General features: G+C 36.5%; 1 protein-coding gene across 2 annotated transcripts; it reads right to left on the bottom strand.

The window, feature by feature from the left end:
- Positions 1–1,972: 1,972 nt before the first annotated feature.
- LOC126971590 (leucine-rich repeat-containing protein 40-like) lies at positions 1,973–22,884 on the bottom strand. 2 transcript variants are annotated; one of them, XM_050817910.1, is made up of 13 exons: positions 22,686–22,884; positions 22,491–22,569; positions 21,171–21,266; positions 20,909–21,093; positions 19,589–19,792; positions 18,046–18,169; positions 16,371–16,540; positions 15,249–15,391; positions 9,031–9,213; positions 8,321–8,464; positions 7,379–7,567; positions 4,714–4,905; positions 1,973–2,723 (listed from the first exon to the last, which is right to left on the bottom strand). In XM_050817910.1, exons 2-13 carry the CDS (start codon positions 22,558–22,560, stop codon positions 2,618–2,620), a joined length of 1,806 nt encoding a protein of 601 aa, XP_050673867.1. In that variant the 5' UTR covers positions 22,561–22,569; positions 22,686–22,884; the 3' UTR covers positions 1,973–2,617. The 2 variants fall into 2 exon arrangements, with proteins under 2 accessions (XP_050673867.1, XP_050673868.1); XM_050817911.1 differs by lacking the exons at positions 22,491–22,569; positions 22,686–22,884 and having other exon boundaries at positions 21,171–21,443.

The raw sequence follows: 22,884 nt of genomic DNA, 5'->3' as shown, positions 1-22,884 counted from the left end.
GAAAAGCAACGTCGCTTTTTGAAGGTTTTGTTAGGGCCAGGCCATAACACTGCGTCGCATTATTGCTATAATATTTATTAAGTATGTATATTGTGTGGCAAATATATCTATACAACTTGGAACGATAATAGCAACGACAGCCTAGAAGGTGTCGTTGAGATTATCGTAAAAGTGACGTTTGATTATTTGTGAAATTCGACTATTCGTCTCTGACATTTTCAACTAACGGCCATTCCCAATATTCAGTCTATCTCTTACTTGAGAAAGAAATCGTAAGTATCGTTGAATTTTCTCTCCCAATAAACTTGTCGACGGTAACTCACCTTATCCGTGCACGCTGTCTGTCAATGGGACGACGTATAGCTTACCAGCGATATAAAGTTTTTATGGAAATTGCAATTCACGCGTCCCAATATAAGGCGATAAGAATGACGTATCGGGTATATTGGGACAGCTTCAAATTATTGACAGCTAATTACTAACAGTAGAAGGTAGTAATGGGAACGGCCGTAAGAGTAGGGTTAGGACCGAAAATATCGAATAATGTTTCGTTCGTTCAATCATCGTTTCGACATTGAATACGATGTAACTAAGAGTAGGATTCGACACGACTAATGCCACGATATATCGAATATCGATTTTAGGAGTAGGCCCTCAGACCTATGCGTAACTAATTGATTTGCAAGTTATCAACTTTACGCTGGGTTTTTTTAGTAGTCTTTAAAAAAAAAGTATTTGTTTAAACAAAAACAATTTATCGAATAACATAATACTACTGAAACATTAAACACCGAATCAACAAAAAATCAACAAATGTAAATTAAGATAAAATAATGGCCAAATAAATCAGGTACAAATCATAAATTTGGTAACACAACTTTGGTGTTTAGCTCATCTAAATGTATTATATAAATTTTAGTTTTAATATTAGGTTAATTATTGTACCATCGACAAAATTGTATCATGACCAACTTTGCTGATAATTCTTTTAAAATAATAAAAACAGGTTATTATGATTCTTAGATTCAGGATTGGTCTCCGCTGCGCCAAAGCTAGATACCACACTACCTAAGAGCAATAGCTTTTTTATAACGGCAACTATTAGATGCTTGTGTGCGTGGCATCTTGACACTCAATGGCATCTTTCAAATTTTGTAACATACTCTTCGTGTTATTTTACATTGAAATTAATAAAATACAAAATACTTACAGATGATATTATGTAAATCCCAGTGTCTTTTTTATTTCTTGTAGCATTATTTTTACAAAGTTTTATCACGCAATCCGGCATTCTATGTAGTTCGTGTAGGCCCACTTGGGCGTTGTATTAGGTGCCGCACTTTGCGACTTCGCCTGCGGTATCTAGTTGGAGCGCATCGGAGACCAATCCTTAATCTAAGTTAGGATTATTATTTGCAAGAAAAACATATGACCAAATGTCGTGGACTGTCAGTCTCTAATAAAATAATAACAGTTACTTAGGAAACTGTATGTTCGAGCGAATTTAGACTTTTTGTTTAGTATGACTGTATGAAAATAACAATAAGATAGGTTTCGATTCAATTTTGACGATAGTACCTGAACAATGTACTATATTGGACTAGTAGTGTCGATTAACATCATTAGGTACCTATTATAAATGGTCACAGCAGGATTTGCTAAGAAAAAAGCAAAACAAACGCATACTTAGATAAACTTAAAATAAGTTTTGAGTTTATCTAAGTCTAGCTAGGTTATCGTATCCGAAAAATCGGTGGTAATTGGTTGAAAATTTTCTTTTTCTATTAAAAAAAATACTTAGCATTAAAACACCCGTGGCCATAATGACTGTCAAGTCTAAATATTATATTAAGGCGAAGAGTAAGCAGAAAACACGCAAACATGGTGTTTTTAGACAAGTTTTGTGGTGAAATTATAGCATTTCGAGCTATGAATACTACTTAATCCTGTCACACATATCCTTAAGTCTTATTTGTAATGTTTGCTGTTGTTTATAGTTAACAATGCCGATTTTCTTTGAAGTTAAACAAGTTTTTTGGCATGGCGTGACGCATTTTTTTTGTACTTCTCTCAGAAAAGTTATTCTTATAGCTTGTACTTTTTTGTGTAGGTTCATTTATTCAGATTAGTAGTGAATAACGAGGATTGTAAGCATATAAACTGTTTTCCACCCAAGAATTTTGAAAATCTTGGCTTTGTTACAAAGATGGCGGGCCGGCAGCCGTGAACTCATATCGCTCAAGGTCGCTGGCATTTAGTGTCGCCTTAATAATAATATAACCAAATGATTATACTTTAATTTCAGTTGCTTTAATACTTTAAAAATTAATTTTCTTTTTTATAAATTTTGAAATATTTCTTTGTAATATCTTTAATATTAGCATCTAAAAATTTATATCCAAAATCATTTGAGCAGGCGCCTACAACGATATTCATTGTATATTGGCACACATTTGTAATTGTCAAATACTCGCGGTAGGTATCTATACCTAAGTATAGTAAGCAGGCGATTTGCGACAAAAAAATCTTAATACTTTCCATAACCATCAAATTTACCAAAATGCATTCATAAATACTAAAAGAAAATGATTTTGAATATACATATACAGTCGTACAGTTAAGTGGGTATTCGATCTCTGAGATATGACAGAATGGTCGCGGTGCCCTTCGCAAGGATAGCGTGTCGAGGTTGTCTGAAGCAATTACCCATCAACTCTAATGACCTGCAAAAATAATTATCCTTAATTTGATATTATCATCTCGGTTCTTGTATAAATGCTAAAATAATAAGGAAAATATTTACATTCGTTATAATTGTCACTGTGTAGGTATTATTAAGGTTCTAAACTCCGACGAGTAAAAAAATAAGGACTCCGTGTCACCTTACATAACTGTGAGGCACCAAAACAAGCCGGCACTTAAAATTATTGTACATTATTCACGAAGGCAAGTTACAGTTTGGATCGCGGGGCACTGATAAAGTAGAACATCTCCCTTACTAGCTTTGATCCACGTAGAAGCGCGTAGGCATGTTGACGAAAATCTTCGAGTGATTTTTTTGCTCGTATCTTCGCTAACATCAAATCTATAGCCCGCACGTAAAACTTGTGTGATTTTTTAATACTTTTGTTCTAAAAATTCATAAAAGCATATTAAATTTTGAATATAAACCTACCATGAACTCCTAAATAAAATGAATTTGACATTTGACTTGCTCTGCACTGCGCTGTACGCGGTCAAATATGGTTCGAGTTGATACTGACTAGGCTGCAACTTATCGATGCTCTCGATGGAGTACATCTACACTTTTCAAACCTCTCATAATGAAACAATGTTTACTCCAAGATATGGAGATATTGAGAGATAAAACATTTAAAATACTCCAAAAATCTCTACCTCTATAGCCCAGTGGTTAGTGACCCTCCCTACTGACCCTATCATCATATAAATGTTTGCAACTACCCGGTAGTTGAAAACATTTATATGATGAATGTTTCCGAGATATGGATGTTTATAAGTATTTATGTATGTATAAGTAAGTATTTTGTATCAAATATATCGTTTTTTTGTACCCATAGTACAGGCTACGCCTAGTTTGGGGCAAGATAATTTGTGTAAAAGTGTGTCAATAGTTATTTATTAATATATATATTAAATAGGTTAGAGAGACACTTTGATAGTGTAAAACTCTGTCCACGGCGAGGCGATTTTGCTAGTTTTTTGGCACTCCTTCTCCCCGTGGCAGAATTCATTCATAAATGATTTCCTTGATTGATTTTTATATAATACTTATTATTGAGACCCGCGAGACCTTTTAACTATACTTAACTCACCATTTTACACTATACTTTGCGGTAAAGTTTTTGTGATATTTGCCGGGAACTCTTTAAAATAGCAAATTGTACTCTATTAATATCAGATTATATATTCAGATGGTACACAATAAAATTGTATACCATCCTTTGTTTTCACGGGATTTTTATGCAACCTTCGAGCTATAAAGACGATACTATACTGAATATACTAGTGTAAAGACGACCTGACAGCCAAATAATCCGTGAGCAATTTTGATTTGCTTTTATATTCAAAATAGCAAGCAGCTGATAACAGCAACTAAGACTAGATTAACTTTTTTATCTTGCTTTATCTCCGCTACAGATGGACTTCTCTCTCGCACGCTTTCTGTGTTTGGACTCTATACGCTAGTATACTGTAAGTATACGATACAGACTATATATTTTATGTAAATCCACATGATATGATTTATTTTTATGAAAATAAGGGTTGAGACGAGCAGGACGTTCAGCTGATGGTAATTGACACGCCATGCCCATTACAATGCAATGCCTCTCAAGACATAAGATGTTAAGTCTCATTTGCTCAGTAATTTTACTAGCTACGGCGCCCTTCAGACCGAAACACAGTAATGTTTACACATTACTGCTTCACGGCAGAAACAGGCACCGTTGTGGTACCCATAATCCAGCCGGGATCCTGTGCCAAGGAGCCTCCCACTGGTAAATGATATGGCTCAAGTATGACAATTTCGTTTTCTTAAATTAAAATCTGATTTATTGGGAAAGCATTAAAGCACCTGAGTTATTACTCTTATCTTCCAAGCGACCATAGATTTCCATGTTACCATACAAAAGAGAGTTTGTGTTACCTGTATGAAAGAAAGACATTCTATTTGAAAAATATTACGGTTCTTACCTCAAATGTGTAAAGTTGCCTAGTTCCGGAGGCACAGATATGATGCTGTTGTTTGTGAGATCCAGTACAGCCAGGTTCTTGAGATTAGCGAGGGCGTCGGAAGACACATTTATCTCCGTGACCTGGTTTTCCGCTGCCAGCAGGATCTCGAGGCTTTCCAGCTCATAAACGCACCGCGGTATCTTTGTGAGCCTGATAAAGGATGAATATATGTTTCGACAAAACTACATAAGCAATTTACCTGTTTTAGATATCAGAAGGGAAAACGGAGCACGAGACTCATCTGGTAGTGACAAATCATAGACAAAAATAAAATTTGCAAACAAAATTTTATGAACGATGCGGGACTCGAACTCACGATCTCTCGCGTTCCGAGCGAGTGCTCTCACAACTGAGCCAACCGTTCAAGTGACGTATCGTCATAAAATCTTGTATGATTTGTTCAACTCTCAGGCTGTGGCTAATCCCAGAAGTGTGGGCTATCACATTAAAAACATAACAAATTGTTTAAAAATCATGGACTTATGCAACACCAGAGGCCAACAACAGATGCTTTCCCGGCCTGTTATAGAATGATCTAAGTTTGAGATCCCTAAAATCGTAAAAGTTCCAATACAACCAAAAAGCGGCTGTTCACTTCTTACAACACGCGCGGTTGCGGTATGAAAGACTTTTCCATTGCCAGAAATTTCACATTTCGACGGACTTATTAACCAGAACAATTCCTACGTCCTGCTCAAAAGCCGCGTCCGCTGCGCCGTGTTTTCGTGTTTGTAAACACAAAACATGTTGAATAAACAGATTATGGGCGTGGCTTAACAGTTTTGTTAAATAAAACAACATATTTTTTCATGCCATTCGTAGCTAGCGATAGTGAAATAAAGAAAATACTTTGATTTTTATACAACTGATAACAGAAAAATCGGTTCTTTGGGACGTTATATTGGTAGATCATAAAAATAAATACAAAAAGCTGGATGCCCTTCATCGAAACTCATTTTTGGAATGAAACAAAAACAGGTGCAGCCGACGGACTGTTTCGCTAACATGTTATGTCAAAGTAAGGCGGCACGCAAAATAAAGTATTGTCAAACATAAATGCGAAAGGAACCGAACTGAAAGCGGAGACGTACAAACTACAAAGTAGGCACAACACACTGAAACCAAAGTGTTGCGAGATGCCACTTGTGTCAAAGTTTTTTTAATAAACACAACCATTGCGCTTCGCGTCTCGCATTCGCTCTGACTAATGTCGGCTAATACATCTATACGCTCGCTTTTGGCTTGTCCCTGAAGTGACACGCCTTTCGGTTCGCTGTCAGTTTGACAATAGATTCAAACTGTCTTTATCTTCTCTATGATATATCGCACCAACCCTACTCTAAACAATATTCGAATTCCTTGTCGTTTATCGTAACCATAGACTAATATTGATTTTTTTCTTACGATGTAAGAGTGAATTTATTAAAATAGAAAATAATAATAGTTTAAAAAAAACTAAAAAACTCGCTTTTTATAGAAAACCGAACTAAAAAATATATATTTTTTTTTTCATTATAAAAAAGCTTGGGGTGCATGGTGTCAATAGTTATAAATATTTTATTGACAGATATGAGTAAAGTGATTATCATTTTGATAATATCTTAAGAAGTACCCAACGCTTTTTTTAAAATAAACAAAATTATTTTCTATTTTTTTGTTCGGTTTTCTATAAAAAGCGTGTTTTATAGTTTTAAAAAAAAAAAAAATATCAAATTAGTGTAATGTCATCGGTCCTCGTTAAAATCTACAAAGTTTGAACGAAATCTAGCCGTTTAAAGTGGGTCAAAATAGCGCCCAAAGAAGTCAGTTACAAACATACAAACATACAGGTGAAGCTAATAAAAAGCGTATAAAAACTAAATATTATCTGTGCTATGTCGCTGTTAAGTGTCAAAAGTCAAAACATAGTTTAGACATTTAGACGCGTTAATTCGCGATCATCGCCGCCCACATTCTCTTGCAACACCAGAGGAATATTTTGAAGTGCTTTAACAGGATAAAAACCAATATCTTAAAGTAGAAGGAGTTTTGTTAGTTTGCTTGATATTTTAAAAAGTGCTGAAATCAGTATCATTGATTTAAAAATAAAGAATAATTATATTTGGATAATGTGATAGATTCATGAGGAATGGTAAATGTAGAATGTAGATAGCCTTTTTCATCAGGCTGCACCTTTTGGATAGACCTAAGTATTGATTTTTAAGAAGTAATTCGAAGAAAACAAACGAATACTCTTTTTTTTATGGCAAATAGGGTCGAGACGATCAGGACGTTCAGGTGCAGGTGGTCACTTGTATGGCCTGCCCAATACAATGCATTGCCGCTCAGGATTCTTGAAAAACCCAAAAATTCTGAGTGGCACTACAATTGCGCTCGTCACCTTGAGACATAAGATATTGAGTCTCATTTCACTAGCTACGGCGCCCTTCAGACTGAAACACAATAGTTCTTACACAACACTATTTCACGGCAGAAAATGGCGCGGTACCCATAATCTAGCCGGCATCCTGTGCAAAGCCTCCCACTGGTAACTCCATTCTAATGTACTAAATCTATCTAAAAGAAGTCCCCGGTACCACCTATATATTTCTTATGTTAAAAAAATACATCTAAATGGACTTACTTGTTATTAGAGATGACCAGCTCCCTCAACTTCTTCAGGTCTCCGAGCTGCATCGGCAGGTCTGTGATCAGGTTCTTGCCCAAGTCCAGGTACTGCAAGTTGGTGCAGCAACTTATCTCCGGCGGAACCGACTCGATGCTGTTGGATGATAGCAGCAACTGCGAGAGTGTTTCGCGAACGTGACAGATTCTGTTGAAGACGAAATTATCTATAAATTTAAATTAAATTATTGAATAATCAATTATCTTCCTTCTTTGGTGGAAGACGTGTATAACACCTATCTCTCTGCCGTGGGGCCGTCCTTTCGGTGCATTATGCATGCACTAACAAATCTAAGAAGAATTATCATTTAAGATATTTTAAATGGAATTTAGAGTTCAGAAATATTTTTTAATATATAACATCCCCAACATCTGTGGCGGTCCTCCACAGTGCGGTTTTCAAGGAGCTTTCCTCCACGCACTACAAAGCTGTGGAATGAGCTTCCTTGTGGGGTGTTTCCGAGACGATACGACATGGGTTCCTTCAATAAAAGCACGTACACGTTAAACGTTAAAGGCCGGCAACGCTCCTGTGTTTCCTCTGGTGTTGCAAGAGAATGTGGGCGGCGGTGATCACTTTACACGCGCAGGTGATCACATATAAAAACGTTAGTCTGTTCCAGGTTACTTTTATAATTGCAGGACAAATTTTGATGAGAGAATGACTGAATTACCGATGTAGGCAAGTGATATTCATCGTTTTTCCATAATTTTATTAAAATTGCTTAGTGTTTTAACTCATTCACGCCCGTTGTGATCCAATTATTTCACTCTCTTCCCGTGTAGCTTCTTCCCTTTTATTGTTTTAGGTAAACCATTTTATGTATGAGCAAACCCATTTTAACCGCTTACATAACACCAGGCTTCTTCTTAATCAATAATGAATAAAGTTAATACTTACCCGGTGGGTACGGCGGTGAGTTTGTTCTTAGATATATCAATGATGTGCACTTCGGCGTCAGACGCGGTGCGGAACACATCGTCGGGAACCGAAGACAGGTCCCGAGACGGCAACATTAATGATTGGCTTTTCTTCATCGTGTACCTAAGTACATAATACTAAATAACTTCTTTTGAGTTTAAAAAAAAAACAATATACATATAAGCATATTAAAATTTTGTAAACATTTGCCAAATTATTGGTTTATTCTAAGGTATAACTTTGTTTATGTGTAAGGCCGTTAATATGGTATAAGGTTTAGAAGGGGCTGGTAATTTAAATGTTATTAATAAAATTTAAATATCTGTATTATACAGTTTCCACTAAAAATTGTAATAATAGCTGAACCGAGCTCAATACAATTTGGACAGCGTTACCCCTTAGAAATCACAATAAGTAATGCGTACTGGAACTTAGCGCTTTGGCTTATAAAGGGCACGACCGTCTACCGTGATGATGCTACCAACTGTCAACATACACGAATCAAGTTAATTAAAGATTTAAATATTATATGCTATTATAGTTATTTCTAATCATAGTGAAAATTATATTAAATAGTATTTAAATATTAACAGTAGTTAAGTAAATGTAATTATTAATTGGGGTATCTTATGGAAGTTCATGACGTTGGTAGCGCTTGTTAACACATCAAGCTGACAAAGGTTACTCACTTGTCGGGCCAGTCGGCTGCGTATCTGGTCTCGCAGACCACCTCCTCCGTCATCCTGTCTCGCAGGTACTTCATCATGCGGTCGGTGCCTCCGCGGATCACGTCCTGGCGCACGAACGACAGCTTATTCCCTTCCATGCTAATGCTCTGCAGTTGGGACAGGAGACCCAGGTTACGGGGTAACCTAAAAATACAAACACCTCAAAATGAGAGAAATTCTCAATTCAATTGGACGTAATTCCAGAACTTTCCAAACTACAATCACGTCGAGATTGAGTTAAGAACACAAAACTGGCCACGTGATTCATATAAACGCACTGACAAAAAATGGCGTCCCTACTGTCACTCTCACTCACGACATCGTGACCTAGTCGCCCAACTCACATGTATGAAATACACTAATATTTATTAAACTTTAAACGCGAATGCCTTAAAATGTGATGTTTGCGGCTTGGAACCTTTTTTCAGGAAATACGTCCAATTGTTCTTACAGTTCCGTACACAAAGTGTGGGCAGCATAAAACATCCTAAATATTACTAAGGCTGTGATTTATACAGCTTACTTAGACTTTGCTCAGTCTACTTACTCAATACTTAGCTGAGTGCAATAAATCAAACCAAAATCACTTTATTCATGTAGGTCACGGAAATGACAATTATGAATATCAAAATAAAAATATTTTTTTCTTATTGTATCTACTGCGTAAAGAGTTGAGCTAATTAGAAGAAGTGGCAATAAACTTTAAATCAAGATTTACATTTTCATCGCTTTACAAATCATTTCGATTACAATTGAATATGTAAAGTGATGCAACAAACATACTAAAATGTCAAATAGTCAATTCCTGACACGAGTAATTAATACAAAACAAATGTTACTGAGTCAAAGCTGCATCTTCCACACACACTGTAAATAAATAAAGGCATTGTGTGAGCATTTTATAAGCGATTAAAAAAATATTAAATAACTCTTAAGAATCTGAAGCCGTGCTTCCGGCAACAGGATCATCCTGCCACCACAAGGGGCGCCCGTTGACGAACATGACGCATGATCCAGCCATCGGTAAAACGGGAACTTGATTTGTGCATTGGCCTGTCTCTGGCCTCAGCTTAAGCACAGTATACTTCAAGCCGGCCCACATTCTAGCGCTCTACAAAGCGCAGTTCCGGCCACACATATTGAGTATTGCTGTCATCTCTGGTCTGGCGCACCCCAGTATCAGCTCGATCCATTTGACCGCGTGCAACGCAGAGCAGCTGGAATTGTCGGGGACCCAGTGCTCTGTGAACGGCTGGATCACTTAGCATTGCGAAGAGACGTCGCTTCATTGTGTGTCTTCTACCGCATTTATCACGGGGAGTGTTCCGAAGAGCTGTTTAACCTGATTCCTGCCGCCGTATTCCACCTTCGCACGACACGCCACAAGTTAGGATATCATCCCCACCATCTGGATGTGTGGCGGTCCTCCACAGTGCGGTTTACAAGGAGCTTTCTTCCATGTACTACAAAGCTGTGGAATGTACTTCCTAGTGCGGTGTTTCCGGGAAGATACGATATGGGTACCTTCAAAAAAAGCGCGTAGCTCCTGTGATTTCTCTGGTGTTGCAAGAGATTGTGGGCGGCGGTGATCACTTAACAACAGGTGACCAGTACGCTCGTTTGTCCTCCTATTCCATAAAAAAAAATATAATTTTCGCTGTCAAATGACTATAAAAACTAAATCAAAGATTACGCTAAGCTACTCATCTAAGTATAACGTAAGTAAAGTCTAAGTAAAGTCTAAGTACGCTCTATAGATGTCAGCATAAGACTCTTCTGTCCGTCCGTCTATTTGCATTTGGATTTCTAAGTGGTCGGGATGAAAAGCTACTCAGATTTAAATATTTCCCATAGAGACATTGAAAATGAGGTTTTTTCACTAGGTCGTCACTAGTTATCTCAAAAGCCGCAATAGAAAGACAGCTGAAAATATGACAGAGTGTTTCAAATGTTATCGGGGACCCTAGTGCTCTGCGAACGGCTGGATCACTTGGCGTTGCTTAGAGACGTCGCTTCATTGTGTGTCTTCTACCGCATTTATCACGGGGAGTGTTCCGAAGAGCTTTTCGCCTGATTCCTGCCGCCGAATTCCACCTTCGCACGACACGCCACAAGTTAGGATATCATCCCCACCATCTGGATGTGTGGCGGTCCTCCACAGTGCGGTTTTCAAGGAGCTATCTTCCACATACTACAAAGCTGTGGAATGAGCTTCCTTGTGCGGTGTTCCGGGAAGACACGACATGGGTATCTTCAAAAAACGAACACCGTCTTTAAAGGCCGGCAACGCTCCTGTGATTCCCCTGGTGTTGCAAGATAATGTGGGCGGCGTTGATCACTCAACACGAGGTGACCCGTACCCTCCTTTGCCCTCCTTTTCCATAAAAAAATGATTTATTGATAAAGGTAAAAAAATACTCTTATGATTTTAACTCACACTTTAAATTTTATTATGGATAAGTATTCATTACCACCACAGTTAATTACAACTTACTATTCACAACATGCAGCCTAATAGAACAATATAAATTTAAAAAAAAATGAAAGCAATTGTGTGGTGAAACTTTATTCACAAAATAACATATTAAAATCAGCGTAATAATCGAAAAAAAAAAATCAATTTTATATTATGTTTTACTTATTATATCTAATATATAAAATTCTCGTGTCACGGTGTTTGTTGCCATCCACAAATCCACTATAGGGTTGCAAGATGGCAATCGAATACAATAATCGTAGTACGATATATTTGGCAGGTCTGAGAATCGGTTGCATCTATTTTTATACCCCAAAAATATTACTTATTGAATTTTTTTATTACTTTACTAGCTGACCCGGCAACGTTGTTTTGCCATATAAATTATTTTTATAGTTAGACCGTTTCTTGGACATTAACACACTTGACACACTTTTTTACACAAATTATCTTGCCCTAAGGTAAGCATATATAGCCTGTGTTATGGGTTACAAGACAACGATATATTTAATACAATATACTTACTTAAACATAAATAAATTCATATAAACATACATAAATACATTAAAACATCCATGACTCGGAAACAAACATCCATATTCATCATATAAATGCTTGCACCTACCGGGATTCGAACCCGGGACCTCTAGCTTAGTAGGTAGGATCGCAACATTGCAACATTACTTTATTTTTCTAAAATAAACGTAGCCTTGGTTACTCCTTTTTACATCAGCTACCTGCCAACAAAGGTCCCGTCAAAATCGGCCTAGTATAGTAACCTAAAAATAAGTTTATTTTTTACCACCTGAGAAAGTTAGAAAGATTTAAAAATTCTAATTAGTTATTCATTTTAAACTATTATTTTGATTTGGTATCTGAACGACGGGGGACACTTAACAGGAAAATCAACACCGTTGTTTCTATTTAATTCCGATCATTTTCATGTTTATTCACCTTTTAAACCTTCTCTTTTTTTTTATGGAATAGGAGGACAAACGAGCGTACGGGTGACCTGGTGCTAAGTGATCACCGCCGCCCACATTCTCTTGCAACACCAGAGGAATCACAAGAGCGTTGCCGGCCTTTAAGGAAGGTGTACGCGCTTTTTTTGAAGGTACGCATGTCGTATTGTCCCGGAAACACCGCACAAGGAAGCTCATTCCATAGCTTTGTAGTACGAGGGAGAAAGCTGGACTGGACTTTCACAAATAATTCAAGACCAAAATAAGCCAAATCGGTCCAGCCGTTCTTGAGTTTTAGCGAGACTAACGAACAGCAATTCATTTTTATATATATAGATATGGCAAAACAACGTTTGCTGGGTCAGCTAGTATTGTATATAACCTTGTTATAAACCCTGGCGGGGTCTAATTGCAAAGTTGTGGTTTCGATAACAGATTCTATTTGTGAAGTAAGAACAGATGCTGTACTACACAGTACACATTCAGTCATTATGTAACCTCAGCTTCAAGGTGAATCTAATAATATTTCCGTAGATAATTTATACGTCTAGATACAGCCTCTTGCTGCTAGACAACCGATGAAAACAGGCCAGTTATATTACTTTAGCGTGCGTGACAAACTACGTCTTACACTCGCGATTTGCATGTCACTTTTTTTTATGAAAATAAGGGAAAAGACGAGCAGGACGTTCAGCTGATGGTAATTGATACGCCCTACTCAGGATTCTTGAAACCCCCAAAAATTCTGAGCGGCACTACAACTGCGCTCGTCACCTTGAGACAAGATGTTAACTCTCATTTGCCCAGTAATTTCACTAGCTACTGCGCCCTTCAGACTGAAACACAGTAATGCTTACACATTACTGCTTCACGGCAGAAATAGGCGTCGTTGTGGTACCCATAATCTAGCCGGCATCCTGTGCAAATGAGCCTCCCACTGATACTCTTACTTACCTTACGTAATGCTAATACAGGTTAACAGTTCACCGCTATTCTTTTCGACGTGTTCACAGTCAATCTAGAGTGTAGACGTCTAAATTATCTAAGGCTTTATATTATTAACACGACCTATTTCTAACTATGTAACACTGAAAATTTACACACGTGTCAAGTACCGACGAAATAACAATTTTTACATTACTTTGGCCACATATACTTACCAGGAGGAGGAGTTTAATAAGAAGGAATTATAGTCTTTTAATAAGGTATATCATTAATTTATATTTTTACCTAAACATTTTTTTTTCATTCTTTTTTTTGATAAATTTAAAGCATATGGAGTATTGCTGTCAGTTTGTCAGTGTATTTCGAAGAGCTGTTTCACCTGATTCCTGCTGTCGAGTTCCACCTTCACACGACACGCCACAAGTTAGGATTTCATCCCCACCATTTTTTTTTTTATGGAATAGGAAGACAAACGAGCGTACGGGTCACCTGTTGTTAAGTGATCACTGCCGCGCACAATCTCTTGCAACACCAGAGGAATCACAGGAGCGTTGCTGGCCTTTAAGGAAGGTGTACGCGCTTTTTTTGAAGGTACCCATGTCGAATCGTCCCTGAAACACCGCACAAGGAAGCTCATTCCACAGCTTTGTAAAAGCTCCTTGAAAACCGCACTGTGGAGGACCGCCACACATCGTGTGTCGTGCGAAGGTGGAATTCGGCGGCAGGAATCAGGTTAAACAGCTCTTCGGAACACTCCCCGTGATAAATGCGGTAGAAGACACACAATGAAGCGACGTCTCTACGCAACGCCAAGTGATCCAACCGTTCACAGAGTACTGGGTCCCCGACAATTCGAGCTGCTCTGCGTTGCACGCGGTCAAATGGATCGAGCTGATACTGGGGTGCGCCAGACCAGAGATGACAGCAATACTCCATGTGTGGCCGGACCTGCGCTTTGTAGAGCGCTAGAATGTGGGCCGGCTAGAAGTATTGCCGTGCTCTATTAATGACGCCCAGTTTCTTTGAAGCCAATTTGGCTTTGCCTTCCAGATGACCACGAAATTGGCAATCGCCCGAGATTTCGAGACCCAGTATTGCGATACTAGGCGAGGCTTTGAGGGAAGTGTTGTCGAAGAGCGGTGATACGACAATTGGGGTTTTCCGCGACCTTCTCAAGAGAGGACTCGATAGAAGACACAAGTTTCTCCCGGCACTGGTCGACGATTTCCAGAGAGAGACCTGCATGGCCCGTGTATATGGCATCACCAGTGCTGTCGTCTGCATAGCAATGAATGTTGGAGGTGTCCAACATATCATTGATATGCAGAAGAAACAGCGTGAGAGAATGGCCACCGGTCCTTAATTAACCCGGACGAGTCTGGCCCGATTGTGCTGACGTCAAAAGACGGCAGCGTGACTCTCCCACTTCTAAAAAGCCCTTAGTCGCCTCTTACGACACCCATGGACCTGGGAAAGAATAGGGGAGCTATTCTTTTTACGCCCCGGGAAAAGTACAGGGCGTGGATATAGATGTGTGGCGGTCTTCCACAGTGCGGTTTTCAAGGAACTTTCTACCACGTACTACAAAGGAATGAGCTTACTTGTGTGGTGTTTCCGGGTACCTACCGGGTTTCGGTACCGACATGGATACCGGGTACCTTTAAAAAAAGGCCTGCAACGCTCCTGTAATTCCTCTGGTGCTGCAAGAGAATATGGGCGGCGGTGATCACTTAACACCAGATGACCCGTACGCTCGTTTGTCCTCCGTAAAAAAAAAAGAATATTACATCACTCACTTATTCAAGCTATTGTTGGTCAGATCTAGCCTCTTTAACTTCTGCAACAGCGCCACGTTTTCCGGCAACTCCTCCAGTTTATTATCCCTGATGTTCAGCACGTTCAGATGCTGCATCTGATCGCAGAACTCTTCGGTGATTTTCTACAAAGTTTAATTACAACAATAGTTTAATATACAGCGTGTCACTTTTATGGCAACATTAAATCAACACAGAGCTATCTAACTGTAACCGTAAAAAAAAAATCAAATATTTCTATAAAATTTAATCTATCTATCTATCTATATATATACTAGCTGACTCAGCAAACGTTGTATCGCCGATATTAAAATCGCGATACAAAAGTAACTGTTGATCGTAGATGGGTGAAGATTTGAAGTTGTATGTATTTTTTAATGCTGACTCATAATCAAACAAATTAAAAAAAAATGTCATAAAAATTAAAAATTAAATTTCGTGTGGACCACCATTAACATTTAGGGGGATGAAAAATAGATGATGTCCGATTCTCAGACCTACACAATATGCACTCAAAATTTCATGAGAATCGGTCAAGCCGTTTCGGAGGAGTTGAAAGTTTAACACCATGACACGAGAATTTTATAGATTAGATACTTATAAGAGATTTCCACGTATATAGTCACTCATCACGATATCTCTAGATCCATTAGAGCTAAAGACTTGAAATTTGGTAGGAATATGTATTCCTTTCGCCGATCAGAGGTCAGCTAAAAAGAAGCGGATTTTAAGAAATTCCATCCGCAAGTTGTTTTTTATAATAGAACAACTTTACAGTTGATAACCTGCTCAACCCCAATATTTGCATATTAGGAAATTGAATTGAGATGTCGCTCTTTCAGATCTAAACAATGTGTTATACATATCAAGATTTATAACGTCACTCGAACAGTTGGCTTTTTGGAAGAGCGCTCGCATGGAACGCGAGAGGTCGCGGTTTCGACTCACGCATCGTTTATAAATTTTGTTTTCAAATTTAATTTATATAACTAATCCCAGAGGTTATCACTTAAAAAAGGCAATGTAAGTAGCACACATTTTACACCCCAAAATTAATAGTCAATGCATTACCAATGGGCAATACGTACAAGAAAGAACCTGTACCTTAATATAGTTATTTGCTAAATATATTTCCTTCAGTGCTGTACATCCATAGAAATCTGGCAACTCCTCAATGTTATTGTGATTAGCGTCTAATACTTCCATTTTCCTGAGCTCCCCAAGTGGCGGCAACATTGTCAAATTGTTGTTACTGATATTGAATTTCTTTAAATCTAAACAAAAAAAGAACCAAATCAAATGTATGTCACCATTGTAATTAATTGCTGTAACTTCACCTTACTTTGGCTTCTGTTTGAGATTCTGGTTGGTAGTGAAGAGTCAAAAAGGGAAAATAAGCACTATCAAATCTTATATCTTTAAAAGAGCAATTCTTGTATATATTTATATATATATCAGATTCCGAGATTCAGATATATATATGTATATATAATCTGAATCTGGGAAACCGCTCCAACGATTTTTTCATAAAATTTAGTATACAGGGAATTTCGGGGCGATAAATCGATCTAGTTAGGTTTCAATTTAAAAAAATGTAGTTTTATCGTGTTTTAATGAGAAACAGCTACAATAACAATAGAATACAATGGTAAATTTCGACACTATATACAAGAATATAATAGCTCAGATGGGACATTGGGTGATCCGGAAAGGAGAAGACCCCGGTTCGAATCCAGATGTCCTATTTGTTTTTTTTTTGTTCAAGTTTTGTACATTTCTATCGGCGTCCGGATATTATTGATCAGTAAGGAACAAATCCCAGTTCGGCTCTTGAGGTATCTTTTAATGCGCATGAGTGAAAAAAGTATCTAATTTCGGAAGTGTGGAGGGCAACATGATCAAATCACACCAAACATACAAATAAGAGTTGGAGTGATGTTGACACGCATTGAAACATTAGCAGTGACTATATAAAAACTTTTAACTTAACGCCGGATTCCCATTATGCCGGACGGGCAGATTTACCGGCTCGGTAAAACTGCCGGAAGACCTAATGGCTAAAGAATATATATGAAGCTTTTCACATTATGCCGGATCCGGAAAAAATACCGAGTCCGGCATTTTTACCGAGCGTTTTGTCACTGCGAAGTGCCGGTAAAACCACCGGATCGGAGTTATGTGAACGAATTTGCGCCGGTATCTCTCCCCCGCTCGCCCCGCCTGTGCTCCCGTCAAGTCATTCGGCTCGCTAAAAGTAGACGTGTAGCATTGACATTCAAGCAGAAACGTAAATTACGCTTGTCCAAGATCCGGTGTAATGTGAACATCTGTCCGGTGTCCGGTTACTGTCATATCTACCGGTCCGGCATAGTGGGAACAAGGCCTAAGACCGAAGAAGGTCCGGGATCCGGTGTAATGTGAACACTCTGTCCGGTGTTCGGTTTCCGTCAGATTTACCGGTCCGGCATAGTGGGAACAAGGCCTAACTGTTTGGTTTACTGGCTAAAAATTATACCTTTTCCCGTCAATTTTTCTGTGACTTTTTAGGTGAGTACTTCAAAGCATGGACAAAAGTCAGAAGCCGTCAAAGATTGAAGAGACGACAGATTTTGATGAAATGAAAGCTGTTTTAGGGTAAAATGCTGTGTATTGTATGTAACGCTAGTACCTAAATTGGGTAGCAAGATTTGAACAAGGGACCGAGCTGCAAACACAGGACAGGATGACCAAAAAGTGTCACAACGCAAGAAGTGTAATCCCAGAGCGCAATGAAACTCACCTCTTAAATTAACAATATCAGGTGGGAGCTCACCAAGTTCATTGTTAGATAGGTTGAGTTCTATCAATCTCACTAGGTACCCCATGCCTGGGGGTAGATTTTCCAACTTGTTGTATGACAGATCCTGGTAAAAATCAATGTATAAAATATTGTATACTGTTTCCATACTTGAAATATGTATATGCATAACCATAAAGACAAAAAAACAATTTAGGAAAAACCTAAAAAACACACAAATTGGAAAACCAAAATAAAAAATTTGTATTAAGCAGAAAATATTATTTAATAGCATTAATTACGAATAGTGCATTAAAGTAACAAAAATGAATTATATCTATACCTATATATATAAATGTTTTATTCAAAGACATTCTTAAATGTAGAGTCATTTTAAAGATATTATATATTAAAATAGACCCCATGCCTTTTTAGGATAAAATACATTTTTTGTTAGAAATTCACACATATTTTTCCATTGTTGTTTAGTTTTACATAAAAGCATGTTTTGTAATCTTTTTCTATTATTCTATTATTTATTTTTCTTGTCTTAAAACAATGATAGTGTCGTAGTAACGAATTAGCACGCGCCATAGGGCTTTGCCACAAACGCTAACAGGATATAAAAAAATCGCTTTTACAAAGATCCTGATAAGAAAAATGGGAGAGACTTTATAAATTATTAAATTGGCACCAATAAATCATAGTCCGGTCAATTTAGACAGTCGAAGTTACATAAAGTCCCAACAAGCTGAAAATCAGTGAAATTTTGAATCCTTAATCAAAAACGGTGGCTGGTATGAAAAAAAAGTATTGATACATTTTTTATAGATAATTTTATGATCTACAATTTTTGTCTGATGTACTTTTATGATAAAACTTACCGATTTGCTGAAAATCACGAAAAACTCATTTTTTTTACCTTTAACCTTGAATAAATTTTTCCATACATGGGAATGATGGGGAACTTTTAAACATTTTTTATAATTATGTTTTGAACAATTTCACTGATTTTCAGCTTGTTTGGACTTTATGTAACTTCACTCTCATTTGGTCTAAATTGACCGGACTAATCAGAGGTTTTACATAATATAACATACCTACAAACAGACCAACCACTTTTAATAAAAGTGGATCAGTCTGTTTAAATTATTGTATGGTCATGGGTCCTTTATAAGTATGCAGTTTCAACTCAATCCAACATTTTAAAGTCGGTGAAAATCATGTTTCAAGTTTCTATTACATAGATACTAACATACATATTATGAAGCTAATAAAAATGTGTTAATAATGTGATTTCATTGCAGCAAAACATCCACATTTCAAATTCCCACTATGGATTTCATACATCATGGCAGTTAATCAAAATTTAATTCACATCTATAGAAATCACACACAAGTATGACTTTTAAATATATTCATTAAACTATGGAACATGTCAGATTCGTCACAGTCTACAGTATTCAAGGTCACTAATCTCATTAAGCAAAATGGAGGTTAATCAACATTGTATGTTCTTTTGTGTTATATGTACAATAAGTCTTACCAGAAATGTTAACATAACCAGATCACCAATGTCAGGAGCAACTTTTTTGAGTTTATTATGTGAGATACTGAGCCACCTCAGCTCTGTCAGCTTGTAGAACTCAATGGGAAGTTCAGTAAGTTTATTCCGGTCCAGGCTTAGATTTGAAAGGCTTTTCAACTCGGAAATTTCAGATGGGAGTGCCATTATTGCATTATCATGTAACTGTCAAATTTAAAAAAATCATGAGTGTCTGAAACATGATTGTTGTATACTTCTTCTTAAAACAGTTTAATTCTTTATAGCGATTTAATTCTTTCTTGTATGCATACTAGATTTAATAGAAGTATTTGTTGCAGAGGATAGTAGAATAAATATCTGCTAGATGCAGTTTAATTTCAATGTCACTTATCTATAACTTGGACAACAGCTATCAATTTACAATGAAATTTCAAATTACTTGATTCCCTAAAGATTAAATCCTTGTTAAGATGTCAGAATGACAATCAACAACATCACAACAAGGAGTTAGATAGAAACAATAATAAACAGATTCCTAGATGTTTCACAACCAATGAAGTAGCAACTTTTGTACCACTCTCGGAAGTTACATTAATTATTGTCTGTTCATTTTGTTGATTTTTATGAATGTTCATTTATAAACTCTGAATAATGCAACATCTTTGAATAATGAATGCTGAATTTTTAATTTTATAACTTTGAATAATGTAACAGACTCATTTAGTGTAATGTTAGTTTAGGAGTTCTAGGTAAATAAACAGAAACAAAAATATCTTATAACACTTGGATATGTAGCCCAATCTATTCATCAAAATTCTACATTGCCTAAAAGGCCACAAACTGATTATAATCAGTACCACCTGAATGGACTGTGTTCCTCCACAGAGCTGTTCATGATCAAGTTACTTCCACCTAAACCAACTTGTGTTGAATTTTCCAGTCTTAAATGACATGGGTATGACCTACAAGAAATTATGTACTACCACCTACTAGGCTGGTGACAATCTTTTGATACTTCAGATGTTTCTAAAAAGAGTACTCATTCTACTTTTATAATGAATTGATAAGGTAAATGTTATGCTACAATAATTAAGTATGCACAACTTCTAATAGTAATTATCAATAAAAATTTGAACTTGATACTTTGGGTGGGTGATTATCACAACCACCAACCAATCTACAATAAGAATACAATTTATTTGGTGTACACACAAATTATCTATTTTAAGCCTTGCTGTTTATTTGTTATTCTCAGAGTGCTGTTTGTTATCACAATATCATAGGTCATTTTTAAGAAACTAACAACACAAACTAAATTACCTTGAGTGTAACAAGTTCCTGAAGCATTTTGATATTTGGTGATATGTCTTTTATAACATTGGAACTGAGATCTAGCATTTTCAGTGGTTCACAACTCCACCAGCTGTTTTGCTCTGACCTTGAAAAATCTACCTCTTTTGTATCATCCATAACAAGTTCATCAATTTTCCATACATTTGGGGGTACTACAAAAATATAAATCTTAGTAAGAATTTTAAAATACTAAGGAATAACTATAATTTTAATAATTTGATAAACTCACCTGTTCCAAGTCCCCTGTTGCATAAACTCAGGTGGCCAGTTCGCTTGGCGGATTTAATTAAGCCCATTGATAGTTCATTTTCATCAGCTTTTTTGTCTTGAAGATGAAAAACAGACTTATTACAGACCTTAATTCTAGATTTAACTGGCGTCCGTCGAGACATAATTTACTTTTGTTATGTTCGAAACTTTAGTATATCAAAATGTATAATAAATTTTATTTAGTCACACACATGACACAACCATATAATATAAGGTACCTATTTACTATTTACGCAAAGTGTAAAAACTAAAGTAAAAAGTCAAAACATCACAACATGAACTTTGCACTTTTGACTTTTGGTCCAAAGAGAATATAATCCTCACGTTACGTTTTTGAAATATCTTACAACAGAGTAGTTTTAGTTATAGTTTGTGTTACAGGCTACAAACTAGACTAAATAGCACAGGACTTTAAAGTGTTCTGTACCAGAACACTATATTACTCTAACTAGAGAGTAGAGAATTAGAAACAAAACGATTTTGCATAGAAAATTAGTACTTATTTTAATTATTTTGATATGACATAACTATAAGCTGTGAGTTAACTTTTTTATGAAAAAAAATAAGTTTTCAAAAATGAATCAAAAAGTATCGCATATTCGAAATATGTCTTTATTCATTATTTTCAAGTGACGTGTGGTTTCCTGATGAGATAATTTAAAAAATTCTCTACGTCTGGATTTATTGATTGCATATCGTATCATCCGATTCGGTTGAATTTATTACCTGCATCATGGAACACATACGGATTTAATCTTTAATTTCCACTTGATTCCTCCATACTTTCCTAAGAAAAACATAAATGACAAGTGGACAACAAATTGCTTATAATATGTGTTATTTTTTCATTAGGAGGTACGGAACAATTAAAAACTAATAGACCTTTTTATAAACTATGTGAATTCTAAGTAGGTATTGCATAGACATACCCCTTATTCATAATAATCTGCTAACCTAAAGCATTGGTAATTCTCACTCTGTCTTCTTCTATTGGCCTAAGCCAGAATGAGAAAAAACACTCCTTATCGGCTGTTTTAAGTTAGTGGACCATTATAAATAAGGGGGTTAACGTTCTATAACTTTTTAATTGGCATGGTTATTGAAGTTGGTACCTACTTGTTTAACGGTACCAACTTTTGGTCATTTAACGAATAGGTAAAATTAAATCATTATCGATGCGATTTAATATGGTTCTGACGAACAATTACCCCAGATCCACCATTTGATGACAAAACTATAGCCCTGTCTAAATAGAATATTGATAGTTCAAATTACCTACCTAAATAAAAAGGGTTATCTGTACTAGGCCTGATATTTGTATCGCACATAGTATCTCCACGAATTTTCATGCAACCCACCTGGAATTAAATATATTTTATTGTTATACAAGCATGACATATCAAGATAGGTTGTATATGATTATATATCATGGTTAATTACTATATATTGTACGTTTTGGAAAAATTTTACTTACGTCAAAAATTTAGTAGGACTGCTGAACAAGTCTTTTTAATAGATCCAATTTTTTATACCTTATAAGACTATTAAACCTGCAAACATAAAATCAAGAGAGAAATACAATAAAACATAAATTTTAGTATTAAGTTTTCTAATGTAGGTTAAAAAATGTATAAAATAATATATTAAAACTATTCATGACTTTAGTAGGTAAA

The sequence above is a fragment of the Leptidea sinapis genome, chromosome 24 (genome assembly GCF_905404315.1).
Source record: "Leptidea sinapis chromosome 24, ilLepSina1.1, whole genome shotgun sequence".
Taxonomy (NCBI): domain Eukaryota; kingdom Metazoa; phylum Arthropoda; class Insecta; order Lepidoptera; family Pieridae; genus Leptidea; species Leptidea sinapis.
The sequence above is the reverse complement of the archived record's forward strand: the minus strand, read 5'-3'. Positions and strand labels throughout refer to the sequence as shown.

Excerpts from the sequence above, each read along its gene's own strand:
- LOC126971590 (XM_050817910.1), bottom strand. The coding sequence starts at position 22,560 with ATGAAAATTCGTGGAGATACTATGTGCGATACAAATATCAGGCCTAGT. Across the intron at positions 19,793-20,908 it reads AGGAACTTGTTACACTCAAG|TTACATGATAATGCAATAAT; the intron begins GTAATTTAGTTT and ends TAAATTTGACAG. Across the intron at positions 4,906-7,378 it reads CTGGTCATCTCTAATAACAA|GCTCACAAAGATACCGCGGT; the intron begins GTAAGTCCATTT and ends ATCCTTTATCAG.